The sequence below is a fragment of the Bipolaris oryzae genome (genome assembly GCF_000523455.1).
Source record: "Bipolaris oryzae ATCC 44560 unplaced genomic scaffold scaffold_10, whole genome shotgun sequence".
In the NCBI taxonomy this organism is placed as follows: Eukaryota; Fungi; Ascomycota; class Dothideomycetes; order Pleosporales; family Pleosporaceae; genus Bipolaris; species Bipolaris oryzae.
Window position 1 is genome coordinate 58,945 of NW_006911286.1, and position 20,532 is coordinate 79,476.

The window sequence follows — 20,532 nt, forward strand, 5'->3', positions numbered from 1 at the left end:
TCGATTACGAAAACAAGGGACGGATGCAGATATCCGATTGCGACATACTGCAACATAGCACATGGTTTGCATGCATAGGCAAAGGCCGAGCGCATTGCTTGTTGGGGTCTAAACATCCAAGCATTGAAAAACTTCTAACGATAGGACCGTTTTCACAACGTGGTATTATTATCGTTGTATTACCGCTTAGGGTATGGATTTACATCTTCATGCGAGTCATAGGGGTAATACTTCACTGGTCCTCTACCACGTGGTTAGAGCCGATACCTATGATTGGATTTCCAATCAAATTAATCCACTATCTCATCCCCACATTCTCGTTGCGCACTAAAACCAGACTACACAGAAACCATGTCTTCGGTCGCAACGGTCTGCACGTCACGCTCGGGGCAAAGATCGGTCCGATCACCAAGGGCCGAATTAATTCTCCGAGACGGTTACCACTATTTCCTAGCGTCTCCAGTGTTTACTAGACTTACACAGGTTGCGAGGGCGTGTACAATTGTGAATTTTTGATTGGCTTAATGTGTTCTGCAATACTCGGATTTATCGATTATCGAAAGAAGAAGCTGAAAATTGCAAGGAGAATGTATTCCGCGTCCCTAGACCCGTTCGAGCTGAACCCGCCGTTGTAGGTCGTTCGATTGCTTGTGTTCATTTTCTTTCAATTGCTGAGCTGGAAGCATTCCAGGTTTTCAGTCAATCGGACATCTCTTGTTCAAGAACAAAATGACAAGCGCATCGGTGTTGGACAGTGCTGGGTATCAATTCACCCAAGCACCACTATTCACATTTCGCAATATCATCACTGGTATTCTCGTTTTCGTAAGTTACAATCTTAGAAACATTACTCACTCCACCTTACAGTATTGGTCAGGTTTTACTTCATGTTACGGGAAAAGTAGTTTACAATCTCTATCTGAGTCCTTTAGCTGGCTATCCTGGACCAAAGCTCTGGGCTCTCTCTCGCCTGCTATGGAATTACTTCAATATGAAAGGGAGAATCAGCTGGAAAATACGTGAGCTCCATGATCAGTATGGCCCCGTTGTACGAATTGCTCCTGATGAACTCTCGTATACGACATCGGGAGCGTGGAAAAAGATATACGGACAACGAAACCCAGAGTTTGTCAAAGCTCTAGATGGCAGAGGCATCGCTCCAGCGAGCATTGGTGGCCAGCGTAGCTTGATGACGGAGCATCAAGATAGACATCTAAGGTTAAGAAGAGCCATAGACCCTGCGTTTAGCCAAAGAGCACTGTACGTCGAATCCTTTCGTGTTGTTCAGCTTGGTGTAACAGCTTCATACTGATGTTTCTTCTCAAAAACTAGACGCGAACAGGAAAACTACTTCCAAGACCACTCAGATAATCTTATCGAAAAGCTGTATCAACGATGTAAGAAGGAACCACTCGACATGACGACATGGTACAACCTTGTGGCATTCGATATCGTATCGGATCTGGCATTTGGCGAACCGTCAGGATGTGTCAACAATCCCGACCAACCATGGATACAAGCAATTCTGGCTCGTGCCAAAGCCATTGTCTGGTTTCAGCTTGCCGTACAGTACGGTTTTATGGACCTTCTGAACTGGTTGACGCCAAAATATGTTGTCGAATCAAGAAAGAAGCACATCGCAATGACTGAGGCGAAATTGAAAGCGCGGGTTGAAGCCAAGAATCCTGGCAAGGATTTCATGTAAGTAATCCTCTTATAACCGATTTGCATCAGATCATCGATGAAGTGCTGACAACTGCACCCAACAGGTCTTACATCCTCGAGAATGACGAGAAGCTCAATCACCTCGAGTTAGTGATGCTTTCATCCAACTTCATCGTGGCCGGCAGTGGCACATCTGCTGGTGGTATGTCTGGCTTAACATACCTGCTCCTGCGTAACCCAGATAAACTTGAAAAACTCAAGCGAGAAATTCGTGGCCAATTCAAAAAGCGCAGTGATATGACGATGCAGGCAGTCACTAGCTGCAAATATCTGCGCGCTTGTCTTAACGAGGGCATGCGCCTCTACCCGCCTACTCCAGGGTCGCTGCCACGATTTGTTCCTGGAAAAGGTGAGGTGATAGAGGGGAAATGGGTTCCAGGTGGCTATGCTGTAGGTGTCAACCAGTTGGCGGCTGGGCACTCAGAGCACAACTTCAAACGTGCACGCGAGTTCCACCCAGAGCGATGGCTCGATGAGCCAGACTCAGAGTTTCAGAATGACGACCGTTCTGCTGTTCAACCATTCTCGTATGGACAAAGGGCCTGCATTGGACGATCGTAAGTACAAGCGGAAAAGAAAATGGCTTGGAGATATGTGCTGACTATTATGGCTACTGCAGTATGGCCTATGCTGAGATGTCACTCACCATGGCGGTACGTTTGCTATCTTCCAAACACTTCCTGTAAAGCAAAACTGCTAACTCCCGCCTTCAGAAACTTGTGCGATATTTTGACTGGGAGCTGCATGATCCTGACAACGACTGGTGGAACAGTCAAGGAACTTATCTGGTGTGGGAAAAGCTACCTCTGTTTGTTGACCTGACGCCTGTGCCTGATTTCGATCAATAGGGGCGGTGGGAAAGATTTCTGAAGTAGTTTCTATCATGAAAATGTTGATATAGTGTCGATGGGAGAGCGAATCGGAGTAGATATGGCCACACTGCAATCAAAAAATACTCTGGTATCGTTCTCGGTCAGCGGAGAGACTACTATTAAAACCTCCACTTTTCTCCCCTAAAGGTTTAGTGACCAAGATTTAGCATACGATCGAACACCTTGGGTGGACACCACCCCCTTGTTTAGTGTCACGCACGTGAAAAAGACATGCTGTGAAACCTGCGTGGCCGACTGCCATACTTAAAGCTCCTAAAGTGCTCAACTCATCCAAACGACCACTTCTTCAGAACACGCCACCACAACGCATCCGAAATGTTGCGGGATTATCTGATTCCAGGGACTTGTATCTCTCTTCTGTTATGCATCATCAATGCCACTCTGATCAAGCCACTACGATATTTCATCAAAGCCCGCCGGCTCGGTTGTGGCCCGGTGCCTTTCGAGCTGACACGATGGCCTCTTGGAATTGATTTAGTCCGCCGCGGTTTACAAGCTGATAGAGAGCAAAGGATACCTGACTTTGTGACTGCCCGCTTCGAATCAATGGGCCGTTATACTTGGGGGATGTCGCTGTTAGGCACATCAAATTTCATTACTGCCGAGCCGCGCAATGTACAAGCAATACTCGCAACACAGTTTGGAGATTTCATCATGGGCACGGCGAGAAGAACAAACCTGAAGACAGCACTTGGACGAAGCATCTTTGCCGTAGACGGCAAGGCGTGGCATCGATCCCGCGAGGCTATGCGACCTATCTTCGCCAGAGATAATATTTCCAGGCTTGATTTACTCGAGGAGCATGTCCAAACAATGTTTCAGATCATTGAGTCGAAAAAACAAGGATCTATGGTTGACGACGATGGCCGAGCATGGTCTGCGCCTGTAAGCCTGGCTACCTTGTTGCCGCGTCTTACCATGGACTCAGCAACAGAGCTGTTTCTTGGTCATAGTACCCACTCTCTGAAATTACTTCTCTCCAATCAACACCGAGGAGACGGACAGATTCAGCATGAGGAAGACGACTTTGGTCATGCTTTTGAGCGTATGCTGAGCATCTTGGGAACAAGAATGCGGCTGCGAAGTCTCTATTGGTTATACGGAAACAAAGAGTTAAGCCAATGCATTCAGACACTCCACAAATTTGTCGACAACGCCATCGATGCGGCTGATCAGTCTCGAGAGCAACGATCCTCCAAGCTCCGCTACGACTTCTTGGAGTCACTGCGTGCCTGCTGCTCTGACCGCGCCGAAGTACGTGAACAAGTCCTGGGGCTCTTAGCCGCTGGCAGGGATACAACGGCATCCCTTACCGCTTGGGTCTTCTACTGTCTCGTGCGAAATCCACGGATATACGCAAAGCTACGCGAAACCATTCTCGAGACTTTTGGTCCTTACTCAAGTACGGTAGGGCAAAGTATAACATTTGAGAAACTCAAAGGATGTTCATATCTTCAATACGTCTTGAACGAAACTTTACGCCTACACTCAGTTGTACCTTTCAACTCGCGTTGCGCCGTACGAGATACGGTGCTTCCTACTGGCGGGGGTCAGGATGGAAACATGCCCATCTTTGTGCCTAAAGGGACAGAGGTCAATTTCAGCACACATGTACTTCACCGACGGAAAGATTTGTGGGGTGACGATGCAGATGAGTTCGTGCCTGAGCGGTGGGAAAAGAAGCGGCCTGGAATGACTTGGCAGTACGTCCCTTTCAACGGCGGACCACGTATATGCATTGGGCAGCAGTTTGCACTCACAGAGGCTGGATATGTGGTAGTTCGAATGGTACAGAGATACGACGCCATCGAGGGCCTGGACATTGATTTGGAGCGAGACTGGCACAACTTCACCATTGTGTGTAGTCCTGGAAGTCCTGTGGCTAGAGATGCAGCGGTCAGCTGCAGGCTGAGGGTTGCCATCGAATAGTGTCGATTTTGAGTTTTTTCCAGACATCAAAAGCTGGTCACGCAGGTTATCACTTCATTTCAACATTGCCTGGCTATATTCTGAATTGGATTGAATCCCTGTGTTTAAGAAAACTATATCACCATCACTACATTGCCTTTTTTCAAATGTACGGAAAAACAATTGCTGATTAGCTATTTTATCATCCAACTTTGAATGGCTTGTAATAGCTTCGGCAGTAATTGAAATTCAATCTCTCAAATCGCTCGCAGTTCTGCCCGCACTACAGCATCGGCGATGAATACCGTCTCACACCATTTTTGCACACTTTCCTCTTCATTTGCCTGTGAGCGATACAGACGCCATACCTCGAGTCATGGCCATGACCAAAGACGCACGACCACGACCAAGGTCGGACCGAATCCGCTAACCGCGTATTCGTATCGCGACTCTAAGCTCCACAATCCGGGCCCCTGGAAGTAATTTGCTTGATTTTCCGCACAAGCATCTCGCTTCAGCGAAGATCGTCACCGGGAATGCTTGTCTCAAATATGCACGCAAGGTAGAGTAGTGTTCTAGTCCCCCACGTGCTTCTCAACTTGTCTCAATTGGCTCGCCATCCTTGCGCAAATAGGCGTCCTTTTCGCATCGTTACTTTCAGTGTATGACCACAGACTAATAGTGCGCGTGTTGTACAGCTACTTCGGGCGGATCAGTTTCGACGTGCAGAATGCTGCATATCGGACGAAATTCTCTTCCTTAGTCGGTGTATATCGATCTGTCGGCTGTTTTACTATCGCGCCTTCTTGTCTCTAATCTCGAGACAACACTGCAAAAATCAGTCGCAGACTACGAGTCAAGCTGATACACGAAGACCTTTTCCAACTCTTACTGCAGACATTAAGCATTACCTACTTGATTGTGACAAGAACTTGTTAGGTATGTGGCACCTTACACTTCAACACACTATGGCAAGCTGGCATCGAATGTCTAACTTGGTTCCAAGTATGAAACCGTGACTGCAACAGGCAAGGCTGGTTTGCGGCGACTCTTACTCATCATACCCTCCTGATAGCTAGTGGCAAGTCTTGTGGACAAAACGGATTTTTCCATCGTTGCCCGTCCTTTGATGATAGAAGCGGCGACACCCAGTCTCGCCAAGACCTTTTAGCGTCTGATACATTGAACAAATGCAAGTGTGAAACGCAGCTAACAAATCAAAAAGGAGATTTCAATCCGCGGAGAAGCATTAGCCAAGGGTGTAGGGTAAATCTGCAGGATGTCTCCCCAAACTCCACTCGACTCCTTGTCCCCATACCCTAGAACTACGCTTCATCCCGTTGCTTAATAGAGTATTTTCGTAATAGTCTCCTACCCATTGAGGTACAAGTAAAACTGTGACGCGAGTATCGTCTCCACTACTAGACCGCTGTGCAGCGCGAAACAAGTTCGAGTTGGTTTGCTCGATTAATTGAATGGCGATTTACGAGTCATCTGTCGCGTGTTTGAAGTCGCGGCCAAGTTTCCCGATAAGTTTGCAGTGCCCTCACAACTCGGCCCGAAGGGTAGTTGACCGAGCATGACCAACCCAAGATTCAGTCAGTGATGGCTCAGATCGACTAACGTGGCTATTCTTTGGCAGTTTAAGGTTACTTGAATCAACGAGAGACTGGCTGCCACTCTTTCAACCACGTGGTTGATGTTCTGGTAGATGGGCTACTCAGACATGACTACCTACAGTCTGCAGTGATGGGAGAACGGCAAAGAATGGTTTTTCGTCGTTATCACGGGTCTTGAAAGTGGCGTTCAACCCAGTCTCATTACCATTCAAACACTTTTCCTGAGATATTTCGTGTGACCAAAACAACTAATTCCCTAGCAATGGCGAAACCAACTTCCGATATCGATCGCCCTAAGCGAGAGTTGAAGGTGTTGTCATTAGGCATGACACGTACGGGTGAGTCCCGCCAATCCTTCACCTCAAGTGCTATACTGCATAGGCAATACGATGAACTGACCAATGTGGACATGTAAAAACAGGTTCTGCCTCGATAACCCAAGCCCTTGAGATGTTGGGATACCAAGGCGTGCACCATGGTATCCAAGCACTCAACTCGCCTCTTGAGTGGCAGCTTTTCAACAAAGCCTGCGACTCTTTCTTTCCTATTCTTCCGACATACACCGGAGCACCCTTTACACGCGCTGACTGGGACATCGTCTTTGGACCCTACGAAGCCGTCACCGATCTGGGCTCCTTCTTCGCGCCGCAGCTCATCGAGGCGTACCCAGAAGCGAAGGTGATCCTGGTAGAGCGCGATATTGATGCATGGTACGATAGTATGGAAGAGGCCATTTTCAGCACCACATGGGGACTGCGTGCGGATCTAATTATCAACGTACTGGGACCGCTGTACGGGCTGACTGGCGGCAAGACGATTCGCAAAATGATGTTGGGATATTATGGTGTGCGAAACGTGCATGACATGCGCCGAGTAGCCAAGGACCGGTACAAGCAACACTATGCTGAGATTCGGGCTGCAGTGCCCAAGGAACGATTGCTTGAGTTCCGCTTGGAAGATGGCTGGGAGCCACTATGCGAGTTTCTTGACAAAGACGTACCTGGGGCTCCATTTCCCACGAAGAACAAGAGAGGAGAGCATGTGAAGCGGGTGAGGCAAAAGCAGAATATGTTCTTTAAGCACGTTGCGATAAGGTTTGCCAAGAAAGCGGTACCTTGTAGTGTGGTTGTTGGGCTCATGGGCTTGCTAGTTTGGAAAAGCAGGTCGCGTGCCCAGTGGGTAGGAACATTGGAAGTGATCAAAAAGGTAATCTCGGATCGATTGTAAGCGATCTCATTGGTATATTATAGGTTTTGGGGGGAAGGATGTGTTTGGCAGATATACTTGTATTAACTGGGTGGTCCCATCATTTGCTGTACCGAACTTTGGGAGGATTTCTCTTTCGCGACAGTCTTTCAAGTATACCTATCAAATTTCGAACGGGTTTATAAATTTCTATGTATATGGTTGTATCAACCTCCTGACATCTATTCATGCTAATGAAAAATAGCTCTGATGACGTATCGCATACCTTTGTCCACAGAGTGCATCATCACACCTGTCGGCGGTAAATGATGAAGTATATATTGTTTACTTTCTCAGACACTAGATCTGATGCGGAGTCGACTTTGCATTCGTAGATGGTAATATTCGCTTTGATGATCTAGTCAAAGCAGTACCAGATTAAGTCTAAAGAACATTCACCCATGGGACTTCGAATAATTTCTCGTCCAAAACGAAAATACACGCTCCTGCGAATTCTCGTAACGCGCCCACCGCCACCGCCAAAGATATGTGCGTACTAATTTATCGTTGGCATCGACATTGAACTTGCAAAGAAAGAAACGCGTTGCCCAAATCTTGTCTCTATCAGCCTATCATCAATACCAATATCAAACTCGCGAAATCGGAATCGATACAATTCCTAAAACAATGATAACATTTCCACACACATAAACACCGAGACTACTAATCCAGAATGATCAAGGCCGCTTCCACTGCCGCAAAAAATATCTTGCCAGCCATTCAACTCTACGTACGCGTCAATCCACGTTTAAAATGTTAGTTGGGCGACGAGTTTCCTCGTCCCCGTTTGACCCGTAACGCTACTCTTAAAATCCGTATAGACGCGCTAAGAAGTCGTTTTGTAGTTGTACCAATGTCTCGCGAGAGACTACGTTCATAGATGACTTTTTTGACTGACAGTTTGAGGCGGATCTGGAGGTGAAACTTGGGTTGAGTTATTGAGAAGCTAGAGTGGTTGAAAAAGGTTGCGTTATAGATCTGAGAGATATGGGAAATGGGCAAAGGTTGGGATAGCGTTGTGAAAGAGGTCGTGATGTTGACGCCCTAGCAGACACATTGCTATGATTTTTTGATAAATGTGAAGACACTTATCCAAGGTGCGATAATCATGCGCAGAGTGTATAAATGAATCATTAGAGCAATATCTACAGGACATATCCCATCTACAGTCTGTACCGAAACTTTCGATTATGAAAGTCAGTAGCATCCTCAATGATGCCCATATCACTGGCAGTACTACCCTGGTGGCTTTCAGTTTCTTCGCGGTCGCGCTGGGCGTTTCGTCGCACAAGCAATGCGCGTATGGTGAATGCGAGGAAGAACTGGGCGACTGCGCAAGCTAAGGTTGTCCTGACGCCTGTTTCGTAGATGGGGGCTTCTTTGGCTAGGAAGGCTTGGGGTCCTAAAAGTTTCATCATGTCAATATGAGAATGTGACAGGGTTCCGGACTTGCAGTGGGACTTACCAATGATATTACCAATACAATATGCCAGAAAAACAAACGCCGTTCCTGTCGTCCTCTTCGTGTATCCGGCAACATTAGACGCGGGAAACTGAAGTGCGATGACTAGTCCGCCAACATACGAGCCAACCTGAGTGATACTCTTAGCAAAAAGTCGGTCTGCTTACCCGCAAAATAGGTTGAATACATACCAAATAGTAGCCCGCAAGACACCCTGCCAGATTCGTCCGCGGCAACTGCCATATCAACGTAGTCCCGATAATAGTAGGACACAGGTAAAGCGCCATCATATACGTACGCGCATTCGGCAGACGAGACGCAAGAAACGGGCCCGTAAAGACCCAAAACACCTGTGCAAAGCCCGCCGGAATTCCGTACAGCGTCGTACGCAGCGGATCGCCACCAGCCACGTCTTTGAGAATCAGCTTACCAAAGTTGGCCAACCCGCCATTGATAACCTCATTCAAGAGTACATAAACGAAAAGTAACCAAATCTGCGCATCCGTCAAAGCCTCGAGAACCTGGCGCGGCTTGATAGTCCGATTATACACACCAGTGCGATTCTTGGCCGCGCGCGCAATCAGCAGCGCTTTCTCCTCCACGGAAAAGTTCTTCGCGGACATGATGTTGTCGGGGAGTTTAAAGAAGAGCAGTAACGACCAGAGCACCGTCATACTGCCACAGATCAAATATATGATTTTCCAGACGGTAAAAGTCTTCGCGTAGCCGACGCCGTAGAACAGGATGCCGCCGATGGCGGATCCCATGCCGTTGAAGCAGTAGAACATGCCTGCGCGAGCGGGTTGCTGGTTGCCCATGTACCACATACCTACGATCTATGCACCAACAAAAAACACTCCACGTTAGTTGTATATTCTGGGGGTTGGGTAGTTCGGGATGTTTGGGGGGGGGGGGGGGGGGACTCACCATCATAAACGCCGGCGTAACAACAGACTCAAAAATCCCTAGTAAAAACCGCATCGCTGCAAACCCCGCAAAGTTATTCGTCGCAGCGGTAATCAGCATAATGGAGCCCCAGCAGAAGCAGTAGGTGGACACCACGCGGGCGGTCGGGAAGTGCTGAGCGAGATATGCGGACGGCCATTCAGCGACCAGGTAGGCGAAGTAGAAGATGGAGCCGAGCCACGAGTACTGTGCGCCGGTGATGCCGGTTGTCTCGAAGAGATCGAAGACAGCGGCGTAGCTGATCGCTTGCTTGTCGATGAATTGGAGGAAGTAGGTCCCGCATAGTAGCGGGAGTAGTCGCAGGTCGACTTTCCGGGATACACGCTTGTTGGCTGCTTCGTCATCAAGTAGTTGGGCTATGTAGTCTGGTGTAATGTTGTGCTGTCTTAGAAATATGTTTGCTTCATCGAGATCTCCGGCTTGGCCTTTGAGCTCGCTTTCTTTCTTGTGTAGAGAGTCGCTGCCGAAAGCGTGGGGTTGTTGGAGCTCGATGTCTTTTGACATGGCGAATTCCTTTCTCTCCTCCTTGGGAAACTCGGTGGTGATTTGCATGGTTGCTATTGGAAAATCACAGATTAGAGATGAGTTTGCAAGCGTGGAGAGCTGGATAAATGACTTATATGGTGGTGGGGATACGATTATTGCACACGTCTTGGAGCACGCAGGACCGAATGATCCTTGGTGCGACTTGTTGCGCGATATGCCAGCAAAGATACCAGATGATAAAAAAGATATTGGATGGACCTCATCCGTGGTTCTGGTTACATCGCAACCACATGTCAACCGTAGTTCCTTCCTATCTCGTTATCGCAGGAATGTTGCACTCGAAGCAAATGCGACATCATTTCCAAAAACACTGTTGGAGGATGTGGGGTGCTACAAGGTTGAGCCATGGGTAGTGTACGTACGGACTGCAGAAGTCGTCTTTCTGCACAGCGTACCTTCGGTTAAGATAGCCGAACCATTTGCAATGTCAAAAACCTGTATGGGTAATTCGGATAGCGTTAGTGTGACTGCTCAAGAAGATGATTCGAGTGATACTTCCCATACCTTGTGATTGGTAGCGTCTTGGCTACATCGTCCTATCAAGGTCGGCCCACTTTTAGGGAAACAACCGTATCAGAGATACCCAGTTCTCTATCGGAAGTCTTCCCCGGCGGTACATAAACATCCGATAACATATCTTGCCAAGACTTTGGAATCGCGACTTACTTGCATTATTGTCGTACAACATGACAAAAATTGAGGAATGAAATGATCGCTCGATAAATGTAGAGTTGACCTGAGAAAATATGGGTGGGAGGTGGTAGTCTAAATGTAGAAAAAACTACCAGCAAACCTATTCCAACAACAACTATCAAACTTCAGTAGCACATCTAAGCAACTACCCAAAATCACCCCTACTGCTGCGACAGCTCCACCTTCGACCACCAAAACTCACTCTCCACCACCGCATACTCATCCCCCTCCATCCCCGCTAGCACCCCAACCTCATCTCCCCCAACCAACTCTGTATTCCCCCTCCCAAACACCATAACCCTCCCCTCCCCCCTCTGATACCTCTCCCACTCCGGCCTGCCTCCAAACTGTCCTTTGATCTCATTCGGACACCCCGTACATATAAAACTCGTAACATACGCATGCAGAATCCCCGAGAGCTCGTCTTGCGATTTCAACTGCGAGCAGATATTCTGATCGCGGACCTCGTAGAACATGTTGTCGGCGTGGCGAGCGCCGTCGATGATGTCGCGGCGCATGGCCCAGTGGTAGAGGTATACAGGTACGTCGGGACTAGTGAAATGGGCGGTTTGGCGCACGGGGGCTACATATGCGTAATCTGCGTATGCGGCTTCGATGCGCTTGTACATTGGTCCGACTCCGAGGTGCAGTCGGTCTTCTTTGTAGGGGGAGGTGGGATTGGAGGTCGGGTCTGGGTAGAGCTTGTCTATAGTGTCAATGTCATCGGTGCTTAGTTGTGGTAAGAGGGTTTTCCAGAAGGAGAGAAATTCGGAGGAGGTGGACATGGATTTGTTTACGTAGAGAGAGCCTTCGTTGCCTTGGAAGCCCGTCATTATGGGGAGCTTGTGCCAGCGGTTGTTGCGCCAGGCGTCGATGGGGCGGCTGCGGATGATTTCGTTGTCGATTACGGGTTGGAATGCCCAACGGAGACTGGGGTTGTACTTTTGGAATACTTTGGTTTGGGCTTTGGCGATGGCAGAGGTGGGGAGTTTACGAAGATAGGTGAATATTTCGGACTCGAGGAGTGATGGGGGACATTCGACTTCTTTTAGGAAGTCTTGGAATTGCATCTCGTGGATTTCCGCATCTGGGTTACGGACGGCGCGAGATGTTGGGGCGCCCGATTCTATAATGACTCGATGGAATTTTGGTGCTTTGCACTCTTCGTAGTTGAGTAGATGGTGGCCAATCTGCATAGCATGAGCAAATGAGCAGTCAGAGAGAAATGGTTGTACATACCGAGTGTGCACCCGCTGAGAGACCTATAAGAGTGACGCAGTTCTTGTCGCCCCCAAAGGCTCCAATATTCTCCTCAACCCAGTCGAACAAGCATATTTGATCTTTCAAGCCTAAATTGAGCACACCCTCTTTAGCGCTGAGCTTCGATGGGAGGAAGCCCAAAGCCCCAACTCGATATCCAAACGAGACTGCGATGAACGGCTTCTCGGACCACCCAACCATTGAAGCAGTGTCATGCATAGCCGCATTCCCGCGATTAAAAGCCCCTCCATGTAAGTAAACCGCAACTGGCAGCCCTGTAGACTGTTCAGTTCCCGCTTGACGGAACACATTCACCGTCAGACAATCTTCGCTCTCTTCTAATATTGGCCCTAATTTGATGAACTGCTGTGCAGGAGCCCTGGGTCCAAACTTTGTTGCATCTATAATCCCCTCGCCTTTTCCTACTTTTTCTGGTGGCCTGAATCGACGGTCACCTGTCGGTGGTAACGCATATGGTATGCCTCTGAATGCCTCAACTGCACGAGGGTATTTTCCGTGTAAGACAGTGCCTACGACTGTTCCTTGTTGGAGCTGAGTCTTAGGCGATGACATTGAAATGAGCGTGTGGGTTGTTTCCAGCGTCTGGTTACAAGTCGGTTGTGCCTAATGGTCCCGCAAATTGATTTTGATATTTTCTCAAATTTGGAAGCAGCTTTTTTTTTGTCAAAATAGTCGTATTGATTTCTTGAGTTGAGTACATCGGGAATGCCTGTTTGAGAACGGTGATATAAAATGTGCCGACATCCCTGCCTGTCTCGGATGATGTTATCTGCCATCAACTAATCAGCCCCGCCCTCGCCCCACCTTGCCTCTTCCTATCTCCTCAATTCTCCGCTACAGTGTGTGACGAGCCACTGGCTACATAAATGCCCAAGATTTCCCTGTCGGAGCCGCACACTGAGCGCAAAACTCGGCCGAGAATGGCTCCCAATCCGCATACTACAAGGTATCTCGTACAGGGGAGTAGCTTTATCACTTCTGACATAGTCTTCCTGTCATGTGAAACAACGGTATTATCATTGGAGTATGCCTATAAATTGAAATAGAATACCTATATCCACAATGAATGCTACAACAATATGAAATACTAAAAAAAACAAAGAAGAAGAAGAAGAAGAAGTGAACATCCAACAGCGCTCCTTGCCCGCATACCACATCGCCCCCTTACCGTTCGAACCCCAACTTCTCATCACCACCACTCCCCAAAGGGTCCTCATCTTCATCTTTTTCTTGGCTCTCGTCAGCCCTCCTCCTTTTCCTAGCACGATTATCATGCACCGTCTTCATATGCTCTTTCATCTTATCCCTTCGTCCCTTGAAACTTCGCCCTTTCTTCCCATCGGCGGGATGCCTTGAGCGATGGCATCCTTTTTCTGGACAAAAGTATTCCGTCAATTTTCTCGCGTGCATGTTGGTGTAATGCCGTTTGAAGTCGGCGTGGCGATTGAATGTGAGGGTTTCGTCGTCACGACATGTTTTGCTTAGGCACGTGAATCTTCCACTCAGGGTCACTTGGCCGATAACAGGGTCGTCTTCGGTAGGTTGTGAGATGAATGTATTTTGAACAGTTTTGGCGACTGTTGGTGTGGCAGTGGATGAACTGCATGGTGATATGTTATCTTGAGGGTATGTGGGAATGCTATCGTGATGAGGGGACGGGGGCGGCGGACTGATTATGTCAGTTAAACTCGAAGGAAGGGTGATATACCCAACCTACTTTGACTGATTGTAAGCTAGATCTTGACCGAAAGGTCCTATCGATTGAGATTGATCTGGCGAGAAAGGGTGAAAGTGGTTTGGAAATCTAACGTTCTGATGTTAGTACAAGTTCGTCTGATTGCTGGCCAGAAATTGAAGAAAGACTCGGCATCTTTCATAGTGGTTTTGCGACTGGAAAATTGTTGATCTGAATAGCCAATTCTGGTGACAATATGCGATGGTATTGAGAGATAAAGTCCGAGGTGCAGCCTATATGCTGTCGGATCGAATGCTGAGTCGATAGCGAAAGATAGAAGATTAGAATTCTTAGAACACCGAATTTCCATTCTGGAATGGGGTGTTGATACCACCGGTTGTATAGAAGTGAGATGTCTTCTACTCGGTGTGAAATTGGTTTCTGCTGGAAAATCGTGGTGTCCTGATTGAGAGTCTTGAATGCCTAGAGAAAATAACAGCAAAAGAACAACGCCAAGGAAATGACCAGCCAATGGTTTAGCTCAACAATAAGTGTCTAATTATCTCATGACCGTATAGCTCGGTTGAGCGTGTGTGTTGAGAATGATAACAACTGAAGAAATCTTACATTAATGAACGCCGGTTGGCGGCTTCGCATACGATTCCAAGAAGCGTCTTAAGTGAAATCCAATGGAATCTCAATGATTAGGAAGTAGGTAAGTTCCCAGGAAGTTTGGAATATCGAGTTGTAGAGTCGAAAAAAATATGTCCAATGATCAGAGGATTGTGCTCCAGAGACGAGTTCAGAAGATAATGAAGGTGTCGATATAGGGAGAGCAAATTCTGTAACCGTACCCAGCTTTCAATCAGTTGCTCGCCGCAGGAGCAGAATCGTGTACAAGCTGGGTCCACGCGTGTCGTCTTTCGGAATCATCGTCTTCAGGTCCATCAGAGTCCTTTGAGGCTAAAATGTCGACGTTTTTATGCCAGGGTCACTCGGTGGACGGCCATGTATAGGGTCGAAGATCACTAAAAACTGCCAGTGGGGATATTTGGTCCAGTGCCATGGTGTAATCCAAGGATGATTGGCTGGGAAAGTAGTGGTCCTGGTAGGATATATTTGGTCCATGGTGAAGGCCACAACAAGGGTATTCATACGCCCAGGTCCGGCCAAGCGCATCCATTGGAAACGGAAGGAGTGCGTAATTCAACTGAATCCCAAGGTACGAATCGTAGTTCGGCATATTCGATGGACGGTAGCTAGTGATCTTACGCAAGAGGATTGTGGATCATACTTACTTGTTGGTATGTGTTTTCCATTCCAAAGATTGATCTCCGCTTCCGTTTCCAATTCCAAAATTATCATCTAATTCATACTGATATTGGGTCGAGGGACCAGTTGTGGTGCATTGGTTTAGACCTTCTGGTGTGAACGCGAATTGCTGACCAGTATGCCAGTCGGCTGGCGTCAAAGCCAAGTGCACTGAAGGCGACTGATTTGCCGTCTCCGGGTTATCTGAAGTGCTCGAGTAAGAACGAGTCATTTCCAAGGGTAGTGAGCCGTCGAAGGAACCACGTGGCGCTTGGGTCATGTTGTAGCCATGTGCGTGCTGACTGGAAGACATGGAGGAGAATTGCGATATCGATCGGCGCATACTGTTGTTCACCGGAAATTGAGCATAGCTACTGGATGTAGATGGATTGCGGGTTATGCGGGGACAAGATTGTGATTCAGCCTGATGCAATGAGGCCGGAAGCTCCAACGAAGCCGAAAACGAGCAAGGCGGCTGATTGTATCCTCGAAGCATTGGCGATGAAGTGGTTTGGTGAAAAACGGGCCATTGAGAATCAGGCTCAGTGACATTTGAGCCGTTGAGATATCGAGGACCGCTACTATCTGGGGGGTGGTGCATCATGCTATTCCTATCGAAGTATGGAGGGTTTGCCATTGGCAGGAGATGAGGATGATCAGAGGCCAAAGAGTTGTCCACGAAAGACTAGTATGTGCAAAAGCAGTTTTGTCTCTGGCTAGTTCGGTTCAACAGCACAAAATGAAGCGATGAGGCAGAGCATATAATTGCCAGAAATTCACAGGGCAACAGTTGCCTCGTTGGTCCTTCAGCGGCCCAGGTCCTCTACTTGGCTTGCATGCGCTATTAACTTTTGGGCGGCGGCGTACCGGAAACTATTAGGCAAAGCAGGCAAACAGGGCTGACTGGCGCCTGTCACAGTCAGTCGACAGCTGTAGTATAAAACGAGCCGTTACGTTGACGAGTAGCACAGCGGCTGAGCAGCCGCATCCACTATCCAGCCATACGCAGGCACGAACGTGCAATCTGACACGGACTGAAGAAGGAACATGCATTGAACAAGAGAGGGTGGAGAATGTAGATGATAGGCCATCAGACTACGTACGTATATTCAAGTAGCGCAAAGGGCAAGGGCCCTCAACCCCGCCATCTACCCACATCTCCCGCTTCACTCTCCGTATCAGAGCGTCCTTCAAAAAGGCAGGTTAATCCGCCTTGAACACATCATCTAGAACATGATCAATCACCGACCCGGGTGTGCTTAGATTCCTGGCCGGATTTCCGCCCGCATCTTTTGACAAAGTAATGGCGCAACTACTTATGCCTTGACAGTCCAGACTTTGACACTTGCATCTCCGCCGGCTGAGATGACCCTGGTCGCCTTTTCCCATGCCACACCGTTGACACCGTCTTTGTGGGCGTTAAGAGCCTTGATACGCTTACCGGGATCCTCGGTACTCCAGACCATGACGTTAGTATCCAAACTGCCACTTGCTGCGTACTTTTCGCTCTCGTCCCAAGCCAAGCAAGTGATGCGTGCAGTGTGGGCACTCCATCTGTCCGTGATGAGATTCCAGCTTGCGCTTGCATCATACGCATATATCTTGCCGTTGGCTGCACCGACGGCAAGCTTGCTACCTGACTGCGAGAAGGCAAGCGCGGAGATGGGCGAAGTGGCGCGGCGCAAAACCGTCTCGGTGTCCTTGAGCTCGGTGCCTGAAAGCGTGTAGATGTGCACAAGCTTATCATCTCCACCTACGGCTACAGTAGTTCCGTGCGCGGCGATGGATGTAGGCGTGTACTTGACTGCTAGTGAGCTGACTTGAGTGCCCTTGGAGTAGACGGCAATGGCATCGGATGAAGGGATGAGCACCGTGCTGGATGTCGCAGCAACGCCCTTAGGCTGGAACTTGAGGTCATGCGCTTCTCCAGTAAAGATCTTCTCTGGTGCCGAAATGGAGCGTAAGGTGTCGTCCCAGCCGACACTGTAGAGCTCCTTTCCGCTACTGCTGTCGGATGTAGTGATGCCAGCGACATAGCTGGTATGGGCTGCGCCGTCGACCTTGTCGGCCAGTCCTGTTGTCGTGTCCCATGCAAGAACGCGCCCCTCGTAGCTGCCGGTGGCGAAGGTCGAACCTGCTATGGCAGCTGATGTGATGTTCTTCTGGTGGCCCCGAATAACGCGAGTTGGCTTGGGGTTGCCATCGACGAGGTAGTTCAGGTTCCCGTCCAGATCGACGCTGACAATCAGACCATCGCTGCGGCCCGTGGGCCAGACTACGCCGACCTGCTGGTCAGGCACACTGACAACGCCTTCGTCACCCATCCTCCACGTCTGGATCGCCTTGCCGGCTTCGGGATCCCAGATGCGTACCGTCTGGTCAGCACTAGCAGTGACGAACCTATTCGAGTCCTTGGACCAGGAGATGCCAAAGATACTACCGGTATGAACTCCCTCACCGATCTGGTTCTTGGCCTCGCCAGTCTTGCCGTCGTATAGCCAGATGCGCTTGTCGGCGCCCACACTGGCGAATACGGAGCCATCGGGCGAGAAGGCGGTGCCGAAAACGAAGCGGTTGTGTTGCCCGCGCAGGCTAGTGTTGAACTTGAAGGGAGCACCGTGGTAGAAGACGAGGCTTGTGTCGTCGGAGCCGGTGGCTGCGCGTAGGGGGCGCTGCTGGCGGATGGAGACACAGTTGATTTGCGACGAATGGCCCGAGATCTCGCCCACGCTGTTACCGCTGTCAGCGGTGATGCAGTGGCCGAAGCGCTCCTTGCCGTCGCCTACGGCAATGATGCGCTGCGAGTCACCGTCCCAGGCCAGGTCGTTGATGCGGCCGGCGATGATGGGGTATTCGCCCTTTGTTGCACCCTCGCCGGCGCAATCCCAGACCCTGACCATGCCCGACACATCTCCGCTGGCGACATAGAAGCCCGAGGGCGAGAAGCGGGCGACGGTTGTCTGTGTGGTGTGTTGGGTGTACTGCTTGCTGACGGCGGGATCGTCAATGGATCGCAGAAAGATGGATTTGCCCGACTGTAAGCACTCAATTAGCTTCGCAGCGCATGAGCGAGAGCAAGATCAAAACATGCCGCATAGGCGATGCGCTCGCCCTTTGGGTCGGATGAGAGGGGCGTGGCCTGTCCGCGCGTGGTTGTAGGCGAGGCAGCCCATATGGCGTCTGCGGTAGTGGAAGCTTATTAGCGGGTGTGTTGCACTGCATGTGAGTACTGCGTACCTGAGACGAGGGACATGGCGGGCGATGTGCTGCTACAGGCAATGCTGGCGAGACAATGGCGAGGATGAAGACGGCAGAAGACAGAGTTTCTCTCTCACAATGGACATGGGCACTATCACATTGCCAGCGGTGGCTTCTGCCTCGTCACCGCCAACGTACGTGCTTGGGTACGTTTCAAGCGTCGACCAGCCGCGAGTAGCGGGGCAGGTGGGGGTGCAGCTGTCAACTCAGCCTGAGGGCTATGCACGCGCCCCTCACCCTCCTTCATTGACTTTATATCACGAATAATATATGCTTGGCGCCGAATTGACTCATACAGAGTTTCTTCTCGCTAGACGAAACAGCGTACTGTTTTCTAGCTAGATGTCGAGAACCCCCCTAGCTGCGTATATTTGCAAAGGCCGTTTCATCACGTGACTACATTCAATGAAGCTGGGGTCTCTAGCAGCTCCAACCAATCACTCCGTCATCACATGACCGTAACCGTATCACCAAGTACAGCTCTAATCTAACAGCCTTCCTATTTCATCACCTGTTTCTGAAAGTAGAGAGGGAGATGTAATGAGTGCAAAGGACCATGCTTGCCGGGCAATGACAATCATTGTAGACGGGACATTTACCTACGTGGTTTCATCTACTTTGCAAAATGTACTGGGACAGACGCTGTCAAGAAGCGCGTTCCCAGCACCTACTTTAAATGAAAGGATTAATATTTTGATCCAGCTAAGTGTTTATTGCATGAGCTAAAGCATTGTGAGAAAGGCCCCGTAGTGTTAATACAGCTTATACATAATATACTACATTGTCCTCTGTATCATCATTATCATCACGCATCACAGGCCCAAAGCGTAGATAGTTTCTCTCCCAACTGCAGTAGTTGCTTATGTGCATACCAGGCTAGAATGCCGGGTTATGCCATCGACGACGCGTCGGGTGACGTCGACGAGACACTGACCATGACAGCCCGCACACTGTTGCTGAAGCCAGAACCAGCATTATGCCAGGCAATCTGACCAGACCGCTTAGATCCACCCATGCCATGTCCGTGTCTGAGTACATGTGCAGCGAGGAGAAGAGGCTGGTCAATTTGGCCAGACCGACCAGACCGACCAGACTCAACAACCTTGGAATAGTTTCCCAGGCTGCGTATCTTGGCGCACGTCATTTTACTGTGTGTCCTCGAGCACCGTCTGCTTACTACCGTGTACATTTATATCGTATTACTACATTACTCTGCTGCTCCATTCCCCAAATTATACACGCCTTATAAATCTGTCAATCGCTTCCCCAAGCACACTTGTGTCGCTCGCTCCTCAACATCACCCACGGCCAACTTACTCATCTACCACCAAGATACCATCACGACACCATAATCAATCAAGCACAATGTGTATCATGAGGACTTATGAAACGCGTGGCCGCACTGTCATCGAGCCACCTCCACGACGCGGAAACTTCACTTCACACCCGCCAGCCGGTGTCATGCGCTTGCCACGTGAATGGCGCCGTACAGAGAGTATCAGTGACGATGGTCGCTACGTTGAGTACAGGTAGGTACCTAGATTTCCCATTCGTTACAGTGACTAGCCTCACCAGAATCTGACAATCTGATACAGGAGATCACGGTCACGACCTCGAGTCATCGAGTACTATGAGGAGCCACGTCGCAGCACCACTCGCGCAAGGAGCGTGTCGAGGCGCCGCGTGACAGATGTTGAGCGCAGGACGCCCAGAACAAGCTATATAGACCCACGCGACAGCTACGTCGACGAACGCATTACCAGGAGAAGTGTCAGCCGGGTCAGGCACTAATTGGTTTCTATTTAATGAATACGATGAATCTCAAGATGTAAGCCTCTGGTGCAAACATGCGTTGTGAATGCCATATCGGAGCTGACACACGCCAGCACAAAAGCGTCATGAACACTAGTTTTTCTCTCTACGTCCAAGATGCCTCACAGAAGTTTTTTT

General features: G+C 49.2%; 8 protein-coding genes across 8 annotated transcripts; 3 read left to right on the forward strand and 5 right to left on the reverse strand.

Annotated features, from left to right (window-relative positions):
* Positions 1-729: 729 nt before the first annotated feature.
* On the forward strand, positions 730-4,547 carry COCMIDRAFT_32802 (uncharacterized protein; the record flags this gene model as incomplete). Its single annotated transcript, XM_007685452.1, has 7 exons — positions 730-825; positions 878-1,260; positions 1,333-1,701; positions 1,770-2,282; positions 2,574-2,578; positions 2,959-4,321; positions 4,484-4,547. 7 exons carry the CDS (start codon positions 730-732, stop codon positions 4,545-4,547), a joined length of 2,793 nt encoding a protein of 930 aa, XP_007683642.1.
* Positions 4,548-6,407: 1,860 nt separating this feature from the next.
* COCMIDRAFT_32804 (uncharacterized protein) lies at positions 6,408-7,372 on the forward strand (the record flags this gene model as incomplete). Its single annotated transcript, XM_007685453.1, has 2 exons — positions 6,408-6,483; positions 6,567-7,372. 2 exons carry the CDS (start codon positions 6,408-6,410, stop codon positions 7,370-7,372), a joined length of 882 nt encoding a protein of 293 aa, XP_007683643.1.
* A 1,181-nt stretch (positions 7,373-8,553) lies between these two features.
* Positions 8,554-10,322, reverse strand: COCMIDRAFT_83702 (uncharacterized protein; the record flags this gene model as incomplete). The annotated part of the gene is made up of 4 exons (XM_007685475.1): positions 8,554-8,792; positions 8,856-8,982; positions 9,044-9,688; positions 9,780-10,322. The coding sequence occupies 4 exons, from the start codon at positions 10,320-10,322 to the stop codon at positions 8,554-8,556; spliced, it is 1,554 nt and encodes a 517-aa protein (XP_007683665.1).
* An 896-nt stretch (positions 10,323-11,218) lies between these two features.
* On the reverse strand, positions 11,219-12,890 carry COCMIDRAFT_83491 (uncharacterized protein; the record flags this gene model as incomplete). Its single annotated transcript, XM_007685476.1, has 2 exons — positions 11,219-12,247; positions 12,297-12,890. 2 exons carry the CDS (start codon positions 12,888-12,890, stop codon positions 11,219-11,221), a joined length of 1,623 nt encoding a protein of 540 aa, XP_007683666.1.
* A 612-nt stretch (positions 12,891-13,502) lies between these two features.
* COCMIDRAFT_83485 (uncharacterized protein) lies at positions 13,503-13,940 on the reverse strand (the record flags this gene model as incomplete). The annotated part of the gene is made up of 1 exon (XM_007685477.1): positions 13,503-13,940. A coding segment is annotated over one exon (438 nt), but the record flags the coding sequence as incomplete, so codon positions are not given.
* A 1,064-nt stretch (positions 13,941-15,004) lies between these two features.
* Positions 15,005-15,961, reverse strand: COCMIDRAFT_22569 (uncharacterized protein; the record flags this gene model as incomplete). Its single annotated transcript, XM_007685439.1, has 2 exons — positions 15,005-15,272; positions 15,312-15,961. The coding sequence occupies 2 exons, from the start codon at positions 15,959-15,961 to the stop codon at positions 15,005-15,007; spliced, it is 918 nt and encodes a 305-aa protein (XP_007683629.1).
* A 679-nt stretch (positions 15,962-16,640) lies between these two features.
* On the reverse strand, positions 16,641-18,668 carry COCMIDRAFT_22570 (uncharacterized protein; the record flags this gene model as incomplete). The annotated part of the gene is made up of 2 exons (XM_007685440.1): positions 16,641-18,359; positions 18,660-18,668. 2 exons carry the CDS (start codon positions 18,666-18,668, stop codon positions 16,641-16,643), a joined length of 1,728 nt encoding a protein of 575 aa, XP_007683630.1.
* Positions 18,669-19,947: 1,279 nt separating this feature from the next.
* On the forward strand, positions 19,948-20,373 carry COCMIDRAFT_83605 (uncharacterized protein; the record flags this gene model as incomplete). The annotated part of the gene is made up of 2 exons (XM_007685478.1): positions 19,948-20,111; positions 20,178-20,373. The coding sequence occupies 2 exons, from the start codon at positions 19,948-19,950 to the stop codon at positions 20,371-20,373; spliced, it is 360 nt and encodes a 119-aa protein (XP_007683668.1).
* Positions 20,374-20,532: the final 159 nt, after the last annotated feature.